This window comes from Apis dorsata, unplaced genomic scaffold (genome assembly GCF_000469605.1).
Source record: "Apis dorsata unplaced genomic scaffold, Apis dorsata 1.3 scaffold_989, whole genome shotgun sequence".
NCBI classification, from domain to species: Eukaryota; Metazoa; Arthropoda; class Insecta; order Hymenoptera; family Apidae; genus Apis; species Apis dorsata.
This window is the reverse complement of record NW_006264092.1, coordinates 294,607-305,698: the sequence shown is the minus strand read 5'-3', so window position 1 is coordinate 305,698 and position 11,092 is coordinate 294,607. Positions and strand designations below refer to the sequence as shown.

The window sequence follows — 11,092 nt, the reverse complement described above, 5'->3', positions numbered from 1 at the left end:
TTGAACAAATAAAATCAATTCTATAGTTTTAACATCATTATATATATATATATTTTAAATATAATTTTGTCTGAAAATTTTTGTGCAATAAAATATAATAGTATAATAGAACATTAAAATATTTTTTATTCAAAAACTTTTACTCTATTTAGCATTATTAGAGAATTACATTTAAAAAAATGAAAAATTGAGCATAGAAATTTTGAATATTGATTTCATTTCTTTCAAATGAATTTTGGTAAAAAAAAAATTGCTTTACATAACTTATTATATTATTTATTATATTTTACTTTATATTTATTTTATATTTATAAAGTTTTATTATAAATAAAAATTTTTTATTTTTTCATTTTTTAATTTTTATAAAAGTTTTTTATTTTTAATAAAGTACTTTATAAATACATAGAATATAATGAATTACATAAGAAATAATATTTTTTCAGTAAAATATCACCTGAAAAAAATAAAATAAACAATCAAAGTTTTAATAATTTTTTTACTTTTTTAAATATTAAATTATGTTAAATAGAATAAAATAGAATAAAATTATGTTAAATAGAATAAAAGTTTTCAAATAAAAAATATTTAATTTTTAACATTACACTATTATAAAAAAAAATTCCCAAACAAAATTATATTTAAAACATGAAAAATTGCTAAAATTTAATTTTATTTCTTAGATTTCTCATTGATCAAAAAAATTATTTCATTGATAATTCATTATATTCTATATTATGTTTTACATACAAACTTTCATTAAAAATCAAAATTTTCGGAAATATAAATTTTTTTAAGATAGTGACTTTTATGATTGACTGTATATCTAATAAAATAGCTTAATTATTAAAATATTTATACAAATTTTTTATATGTATATATATTTAAATTAAGTTTTAATTTTCTGTATATATTAAAAGACTTTTAAAAATATTAAATTCAAAAAATATATTCTTTGAATTCGCAATTTGAATGTTCACCTTTATAGAAACATGTGCTTCAAATGAGCGCTAACCTCTAAAATTTCATTACGTGTAATTTGGTAACGTGTTTCTTCTAATACATGACACCTTGAATTCGATAATTGCATCAACGTACCAATTGGTACTAAATATTTTCTAAAATATTTATTATTTATTAGTTATAGTTATAGTTATTAAAATTTTATAATTATAAACATGAAAGAAAAACTTCCTGAAACAATTAATTTTTCGAAAGAAGAAGAGATTATTTTAGAATTGTGGAAAAAATGTGATACGTTTCAAAATTCTTTAAAATTGTCAAAAGGAAAACCAAAATATTCATTTTATGATGGTCCACCATTTGCTACTGGATTACCTCATTATGGACATATACTTGCAGGTACAATAAAAGATATTGTAACAAGATATGCTTATCAATCTGGTTATCATGTGGAAAGACGATTCGGCTGGGATACTCATGGTTTACCTGTCGAATTTGAAATTGATAAAACATTGAACATAAAAGGTCCTGATGATGTTATGAAAATGGGAATAGAAAACTATAATAAAGAATGTCGAAATATTGTAATGAAATATGCAACAGAATGGGAAGTAATTGTAAGTAGAATTGGCAGATGGATAGATTTTAAAAATGATTACAAAACATTATATCCTTGGTATATGGAATCTATTTGGTGGGTTTTTAAAGAATTATATAATAAAGGTCTTGTATACCAAGGTGTTAAAGTAATGCCATATTCCACTGGTTGTAACACACCTTTATCTAATTTTGAATCAGGACAAAATTATAAAGATGTTATTGATCCTTCCATAGTTGTATCATTTCCATTAGTAGATGAACCAGGTGTTTATATTCTTGCTTGGACTACTACACCTTGGACTTTACCCAGCAACTTGGCTCTTTGCTGTAATCCTATTTTTGAATATGTAGAAGTTAAAGATCACGCATCTGGTAATATTTATATTATATTAGAATCAAGTTTAGAACTTATTTACAAATCTAAAGATTTATATACTATACAAGGTAAAAGGAAAGGATGTGATTTAAAAGGAAAGATGTATAATCCTCCTTTTCCGTATTTTCAAAATTTAAGAGAGAAGGGTGCCTTTATAATATTAAATGATACATATGTCACAGCAGAAACTGGTACAGGTATTGTTCATCAAGCTCCATATTTTGGAGAAGATGATTATCGATGTTGCTTGGAAGGTGGAATAATAACAAGAGATCAAGAAATTATATGTCCTATTGATAGCTGTGGATGTTTTATAGAACCAGTACATGATTTTGTTGGAAAATATGTAAAAGATACTGATAAAGATATTATTAAGTATCTTCAGTCACATAAAAGATTAATTCATAATGGCACTACTAAACATAGTTATCCATATTGCTGGAGATCTGATACACCATTGATATATAAAGCTGTACCTTCATGGTTTATTAGAGTGGAAGCCATAAAAAATAAACTTCTTGCAGCAAATAGTAATACATATTGGATACCAGATTATATTAAAGAAAAACGATTTGGTAATTGGTTAAAAGATGCTCGTGATTGGACTATTAGTAGAAACCGTTATTGGGGTAATCCAATTCCTCTGTGGATATCAGAAGATGGACAAGAAATTGTATGTGTAGGAAGTATTGCAGAATTAGAAGAATTAACTAATACAAAAATAACAGATATTCATAGAGAAAATATAGATCATTTAACTATACCATCAAAACGACCAGGATACTCACCTTTACAACGTATACCTGAAGTGTTTGATTGTTGGTTTGAATCTGGATCAATGCCATATGCACAAATGCATTATCCTTTTGAACATCAGAAAGAATTTGAAGAAAATTTCCCAGCTGATTTTATTGGTGAAGGTATTGATCAAACTCGTGGATGGTTTTATACTCTTTTAGTTATATCAACAGCTCTTTTCGGAAAAGCTCCATTTAAAAATCTCGTAGCTAATGGTTTAATACTTGCATCTGACGGACAAAAAATGTCTAAACGTAAAAAAAATTATCCAGATCCTGTGGAAATTATTAATAAATATGGAGCAGATGCTCTTCGTTTATACTTAATTAATTCTCCTGTTGTTAGAGCAGAAAATCTGCGTTTTAAAGAAGAAGGAGTTAGAGATATTATAAAAGATGTTTTTTTACCTTGGTACAATGCATTTAGATTTTTAATGCAAAATATTGAAAAATTTGAAAGAGAAGAAAAAATTACTTTTGTATATGATGATTTTAAAAATGTATGTTCTAGTAATATAATGGATAGATGGATTTTATCTTTTACACAAACATTATTACAATTTTTTAAACGAGAAATGCATGCTTATAAATTATATACTGTAGTTCCTCATTTAATAAAATATATAGATAATCTTACTAATTGGTATGTAAGAATGAATAGAAAACGTATAAAGGGAGATAGTGGTGTAATTGATTGTCAACAAGCTTTGACAACTTTATTTTCTGTTCTTTATATAATGGTACGTGTAAATGCACCATTTACACCATTTTTAACAGAATTTATGTTTCAACGTTTAGTTAAATTACTTCCTCCATCTAAAGCTAATATGGACAGTGTTCATTATCAAATGATACCAGAATCTAATTCAAAATTAATAGATGAAAAAATTGAAAAGGCTGTATCTTATATGCAAACTGTAATTGAATTAGGACGTGTTATAAGAGATAGAAAAACAATTCCTGTTAAATATCCATTACCAGAAATTGTAGTAATTCATCAAGATGCTGAAGTATTGAAAGAAATAAAATCTTTGGAATTATATATTCTTGAGGAACTTAATATAAAAGAATTAACTGTTACTACAGATAAGGAAAAATATGGTGTTAAATTAAAAGCAGAACCAGATCATAAAATACTTGGAGCTCGTCTTAAAGGAGAATTTAAATCTGTTACTCAAGCTATTAAAGAACTTTCTGATGAAGAATTGCAAATTTTTGTTGCAAAAAAAGAAATTATTATACAAGGTCATAAATTAGAGGAACAAGATTTACGACTTATGTTTAGTTTCACAGGTCCAGCAGCTGAAAAATTGTCAAAACAGTATGAAGCTCATAGTGAAGGAAATGTTTTAATTTTACTAGATATTACTTCTGATGAAAACATGCATAATGAAGGAATAGCAAGAGAAATAATCAATAGAGTTCAGAAGCTAAGAAAGAAAGCTCAATTAGTTCCATCTGATGAAGCCATTGTATATTACGAAATACAAGATCAAAATAGTAATTTGGCAAAAGTAATTATCAGTCATAAAGAATTTATTGAAAATGCAACTAAAACTCCACAAGAAAATATATCGAAAATGTCAAATAATGCAAATATAATCATAGAAGAAATGCAAAAAATTAAAAATATTGACATGAAACTTATTTTAGTAAAACCTGATATTGAAAATGATAAAAACAATGTAAAACCTTTTTTAAAATACGTAAATATTGAACTTATAGGCATAAAACCAAGATTTGGTGCAACTAATTGTATAGGAACTGTATTATTAGAAACTCCTAACACATTAGTTCCTATTTCTTACAATCAATTAAAGTATGAAATTCAATTAATATTTGGTATTTATGGTTGTGCTTATAATTTATACGTTGATAATAAACCACTATCAGAAGAAACAAATATTTTATCATTGCATCAACAAACAATAAAAGTAATAAAAGTAGGTTTAGTTATAACTCAATCATTTTCAGTATTAAAACATCCTGTTTGTAAATTCATTAATATTAATAGCATTTTAGGGAAAGGTACTATTCTTTTAGAAAATCCAAAAGGAAACTTTAATTTAAATAATGCAATGTTAAAAGAACAATTAAATATCTTTTTTAATAAACTTAATATTTCTGAACCTATACCTGAGGTATTAAACGAATTTTGGGGAAAAACACTTCAATTAAGTTAATTTCTATTTAAAAGTGATTTTTCATTAATTATTTATTTTACATACGTACATCATCTTTAAAATGTTTTTCAAAATTTAATAATTTCATTCAAATTTAAATTGAAATTCATATTAAATATTAATTCTATGAACTATACATTGTATATTTAAATACCAATTCTGAATTGGTGGTAACTTTATTCACATATTATATTTATTTATTTTATATAAGAATTTATAAATCATTCAATTTTGTGGAAAACAGTATGTAATTACATCATTTTTATAATTAAGAATTAATAAAAGATTATTATTATAAACTATATAATATATAAATATACCTTTTTTCATTGAATTGAGAATTTTTTTTTATTTTTTAATTCTGTTAAATTCGGATGAAAAATAAATTTTTATTTACATAAAATCAATTGAATTATGAAATATGTTAATACATGAAAACATCAAATAAATAACTATTTATTTCATATTCAATAAAAATTGTAATATTATTATATAATTTGATTTTTTTACCACTATAATACAGTCTATTACAGAAATAAGGATAAATCGACATCATTTGTCAGAAAAAGTAACAAATTTCCTTTTTTGAAAGTAATATAAACTGTATGTTTTAATAAATTATAATTTTATGATTGCTTAATACATTATAAGTTATATGTATATATACACATTGTTAATAACTTTTATTTTTTTTTTTTTAACAATTCATAATGCTCAATAATAATGCTCCAAAAAACATTAGTATTACATAATTTCCATTCTAAAGTTAGAAACTTTGGAAGATTTATAAAAAGTATAATAATTTTGTTTCAATAATTGCAATTTATAATAGTTATACATAGTATATTCAAGTTTAAGATATATATAGATCAATTCAATAGTAATTTTTAAATTCAATAAAAATATTATAAATATGTAAATATATAATAAATTTTTTGTTGAAAATGATATAGCATTATTGCAAATTGTCATTTATAACATTTATTATGACTAATTCAACAAATGAATAATATTTATCAAAATTAATTTCGCAAATATATTTAAATGAACAAATATTGGCTAGTTATCAAAATATTAATTGTTCGAATTTATAAATTTAATATTAAATACGTTCCCATTTATAATCATAGTTTTTTATAATTCCAAGGAAATTTCCTTTGTAAATATATAAATTAAAATTTTGAGTTAAAAAAAAGAAAAAATGCAGATAAATTGATTTAAAATTTGAAATGCAAATCCATACTATCTAAGTATACTTGATATATTATTCATATGAATTCCTTTATACATTGATAAAAATCACAATAACCCTTCACGTTCTCTTTTATGTCAGGAACCAATGTGTTTAAATGATGTTACACTGAAAACACACATTAATGTTTACAAAATCATATTTCAAAATAATGTCTTTAACTGTTTCTTTGCTATAAATTCACGCAATATTTCTGATGTTGCATTGTTGATTGAAAAAAAAATTACTAACTAATGACATAATATTAAAGCTACTGACATTGCGAAAATTGCAGTAAGTGCATATAATGCGAGAGTTGTACTCGCGGTAAAAAATTGAGCATAATGATATCGGGAATACCAAGCGAAACCTAACATGACAGTCAAAATGACCACTAATGGTCTACTCAAATCCCATTCATTATGCACAGAACTAATTCCTGTGCCAACAGGAATATCAGAAAATGATTGAGGGTTAAAATAAATTGGTGATGAATTATCTAATGTTGATGTTTGAGATGATACAGGATTTGGTCGTGGTTGATGAACCAAACAATGAACTACACAATTATTATATAAGCCACATCTTTCCAACGTTTGATTGTCAGGCTGCAGTACTCGACCATTAAAAACTAAACGCACTAATTTTTGTGCATCTAGCTCTGTTTGAAAATGCCTCCTGAAAATATGTAATTATGTATTTCATTTCATTATGTTACATTACATATTTTATTTATAAATTAATAAAATTAATAAATTAATAAAATTTTATATATTTATTTAGTATACAAAAATTAAAATATACCTTTTAAAATCTCCAAGCAATTCTTTTAAGCTACCAGTAACCATTTTTTGATCATCATTTATAAACTTAAGCTTGATACTAATTTCATTAGCATCTGTTGTTGAAAGAGTTTCACGTTCATGTTCTATAGAATCATTACATGTTGATGTTGATATACTTGTTTCTTTAGAAGAACTTAATTTGGTTTGTTTTTGTAATTTTGTTGCACAATCATTATTAAATGAATCCATAGCTTCAATAAGTACTTCCTCTGTAGCTGTTGCTTCAGATGTTCTATGTGTGTCAGGAGAAATTTCTTCATTTGTGTCTATTGTGACAAATAATAAATAATTCTAATATTTTTATTATGTTCTTAGAAGTATTTTAAATAGGACATATCACCTGCAATAGATGGTTCAGGACAAGCTTGTGAATTGCTATTATTATCATCTGCAATTGGTTCTATTGTTTCTTCTTCAGTTACCTCCAAATTTGGAGGTCGTGTAAATGAGCTTGCATTTTGATGATTAGCTCTAAGTTCAGCAAGACGTGTGCGTGTTCGACGTAATACAAGTACTGTGCGGATTAATGGTTGATCTGTAATACTTGTAGAATACCATGCAAGCCATCCTATTAAGAGAACAGCCACAACTATAAAAAAATCTGTCACTTCATCTCCAACACCCTCGATTAAAGTCATTTTTATGATGTAAGATTAACCTGTATAAAGAAATATATAGTAAAAAAAAATAATATTGTTATAATAAGTGAAAAAAATAATAAAAAAATAAATAATAATGTTGTAATAATGAATAATTTATGAAAAATATGTATATTTATGATTATGTTTATTACAATAATGTTTTAATGATAAGAAACAACTAAAATTATATTATTTAATTTTGTATAAAATAACAATATTATTGTTTTTTTTTTAAATTTTATACACATATACTTATAAAAAAAAATAACCCTGATTTCGTTTCAATATCTTTAAAATGAAATCAATATATATTTTTTTATATAAGTTATTGCATAGGAACAAATGTGTAAGATAAGACAAATAACACCTTGAAAAATTACAATATATTTGCATTAATTTTTTAATATTTTTTTAATATAATAAACGAATGTTATTATGCGTCTCAAAAAAATATACATGCATAGAAATAATATAATTTCATATGTTTTTTTATTTTATAAAATAAAATTTTCATCGCTATATAATCCTTTACCTCTTTTATAATTATTTATCCTCACCTTAATTTTTATGAATTAGACACAACAGAAGAAAATTAAAGATTCGCTAAAATCACTTATAAAAATCTCATCTGCAAATATCTAAAGATGACGCAGATAATTTATGACAACCAGCGACATACGCGATCTAGTTCATATAATTAATAAAAATATGCAACTCTACAAGGCGCGAATTCTTTTTATGACTTCAAAAAACATAATATGCAAATGGACAATTATTAATCAAAATATTTTTTATTCATGTCGTACAAAACAAAATGATAATGAATTATATTATAATAATATATATATAATAATAATATTCTTATATATATATTCTTATATATATTTGCTTGTTTAACAAATTTTAAATAAATTAATATATCTATCATCTATTGTAGATTTTTATATTTATATCATATTATTTTATTAAAAATTTAATATTATTAAATATATTATTTATAGAAGATAAATTTGTGAACATAATAAAAAACGATAATAAATTTAATATTTAAAATAGTTTTTTAATAGAAAAATAATATGCCATGTTATACTTAATAAATTTATAAATATATTATTTTTTAAATTTAAAAAAATTTTAAATTAAATTTTGCTTACTATGTAAAACGGAAAATAGATATATATAAAAGTATATCATTATAAAAGTATCATGTGTCATAATATTAATTATATATATAATGAATATAAAATATCTTATCGTTAGATATAAGTAGATAAGTACATAAGTAAGATTAGTAAGTAAGTATTTAGTTCGATTTCAGTTACACGTCAAAATGGCTGAGTTAATCGCAGTGCCATTAAAAAAACCGTCTGACGTTGATGTAATTAAGCCGCTTACAAATGTTATTAAATCAACATATAATAATCAAAAAGATTATACAGAAGCAATTGCAGATTTTAGTAAATTAAGAAACAATGCATTATGGCGAGCTTTTGAGAAATATGAAAGTTCTTTAGAGGTTATATACAGGTATGAGTCATTTTTAAGTAATTATTAATTAAAATAGTATAATAAGAAATATTATAAAAAATATTTCATTGCATTTTATTTTTTTAAAAATGTGTTTATTATAAAACTACTATGATAAGATAATTTTTTAAAATGATAAATAATATGATTAATATTTAACTTTATATTTTTGATGTAATTTAATAAAATAATATTTGAACATTTATTTTTTAAAATATAATGAATATAATTATTAATTATTATTAACAATATATAAAATTTTATTTCAATTAATAATCATTTCCTAGATAAAAATTCTTTTTTCTTTTGTTTAGTTATTATGATCAATTATGTGCATTAGAAGGCAAGATACCTGCCCATGAATTACAAATTCCATTTAAATGGAAAGATGCATTTGATCGTACTATATTTGGTGGAAAACTCAGTTTAAGTAAGATTTTTTTAATATATTATTAAAAAATTATATATATTTTAATATATCATTTTTATATCATTTTATATCATTTTATTTTATATTATATTTTATATATTATATTTCATTTTATATCATTTTTATTGTCTATTGGATTTTAAGTGATTAACAAATACATAGATAAGATAAGATCATTATTGATTGGACCCATATTTAAAGCTAAATTTTTGATATTTATTTTATAACATTCATATTTAAAATAAGATATGATATTTGGTATTTTCAGCCATTAGTACATTGTCATATGAAAAAGTATGTGTATTATTTAATATTGCTGCTTTACAAAGTTCAGTTGCAGCAGCACAATCTTTAGAAAGTGATGAAGGATTAAAACTAGCTGCAAAATTGTTTCAAGTAAATATAAATTCCATTAATTATATTATAATGAATAAATTGATCAATAAACTAATTTCTCATGGATTTTAATAGATTTGAAATATCTCAATTTTAATCCATACTGTTGTATATATAAATAAATAGATAAAATTCAATATTATTAGCAATTATTGTTTGCAAATATTTTGAAAACTGATTGATGATAGTATGCATAGAAAAAAATTGTTTAAAATCTTATTCTATAATATATATAATACATTTAAAAATTATAAAAATCCATGAAAATATTATACATTGATTATATATTGAAGTTATTAAGAAATAATTACTTAATTATTGTTAATTATAGCAATCTGCTGGTATTTTTAATTATCTTAAAGCAAATGTTATGATGGCTATTCAACAAGAACCAACACCAGATATTAGTCCAGAAACATTGGGTGCATTATCAGCATTGATGCTTGCTCAAGCTCAAGAAATATTTGTATATAAAGCAATTCATGATGCTATGAAAGATGGAATTATTGCTAGATTAGCTTCTCAAGCAGAAGAATTATATGCAGATGCATTAAAATTATTTCAAAAGGAGATTTTTCGGGCATTTTGGGATAAAGAATGGGTTCCTTTAGTATGAATTTACAATCTTATTTATATACAGAATTCATATAATTATATGTAAATAATTGTAATGAAATAATATAGATTGCAGGAAAACAAGCTGGATATCGTGCAATGACTGAATTTTATCAATCATTAGTATGCAAAAATAATAAGTCAATTGGAGAAGAAATAGCTAGATTAGAAGTAAATTTTAAAAGCTAAAAAATATAATTATGAAAATCATAAAAATAATCTAAATATAATTATAAAAATAAACTAAAATTAATTAGAATATATATTTTTAGCGTTCTGTTGAATTATTTAAAGCTGCGCAACAACGTTCAAATAAACCTCATTTATTTCAAGATTATGCTAATAGAGCTCAAAGAAATCTGACAGAAGTAAAAAAAGATAATGATTTTATTTATCATGAAAGAATACCTGATATAAAATCTTTGGAACCAGTTGGTAAAGCTTGTGTTGCAAAATTAATATCAATGCCTGAAATTTTCAGCTCAAATTTT

At 23.0% G+C, this 11,092-nt stretch overlaps 3 protein-coding genes across 3 annotated transcripts in view; 2 read left to right on the top strand and 1 right to left on the bottom strand.

Moving 5' to 3' along the window:
* Window positions 1–954: 954 nt before the first annotated feature.
* Window positions 955–5,215, top strand: LOC102673666 (isoleucine--tRNA ligase, cytoplasmic). Its single transcript, XM_006624068.2, has one exon. The coding sequence runs from the start codon at window positions 1,176–1,178 to the stop codon at window positions 4,914–4,916; it is 3,741 nt and encodes a 1,246-aa protein (XP_006624131.1). The 5' UTR covers window positions 955–1,175; the 3' UTR covers window positions 4,917–5,215.
* A 948-nt stretch (window positions 5,216–6,163) lies between these two features.
* On the bottom strand, window positions 6,164–8,341 carry LOC102673786 (transmembrane and ubiquitin-like domain-containing protein 1). Its single transcript, XM_006624069.2, has 4 exons — window positions 8,191–8,341; window positions 7,333–7,650; window positions 6,952–7,258; window positions 6,164–6,825 (listed from the first exon to the last, which is right to left on the bottom strand). Exons 2-4 carry the CDS (start codon window positions 7,628–7,630, stop codon window positions 6,399–6,401), a joined length of 1,032 nt encoding a protein of 343 aa, XP_006624132.1. The 5' UTR covers window positions 7,631–7,650; window positions 8,191–8,341; the 3' UTR covers window positions 6,164–6,398.
* A 567-nt stretch (window positions 8,342–8,908) lies between these two features.
* LOC102673922 (programmed cell death 6-interacting protein) overlaps window positions 8,909–11,092 on the top strand; it is a 5,106-nt gene continuing 2,922 nt past the window's right edge. The window contains 6 exon segments of the mRNA XM_006624070.1: window positions 8,909–9,160; window positions 9,475–9,590; window positions 9,859–9,986; window positions 10,318–10,596; window positions 10,671–10,772; window positions 10,874–11,092. The exon segment at window positions 10,874–11,092 is cut by the window's right edge and continues 7 nt beyond it. Coding sequence (XP_006624133.1) covers window positions 8,964–9,160; window positions 9,475–9,590; window positions 9,859–9,986; window positions 10,318–10,596; window positions 10,671–10,772; window positions 10,874–11,092 — 1,041 coding nt within the window. The 5' untranslated portion in view covers window positions 8,909–8,963.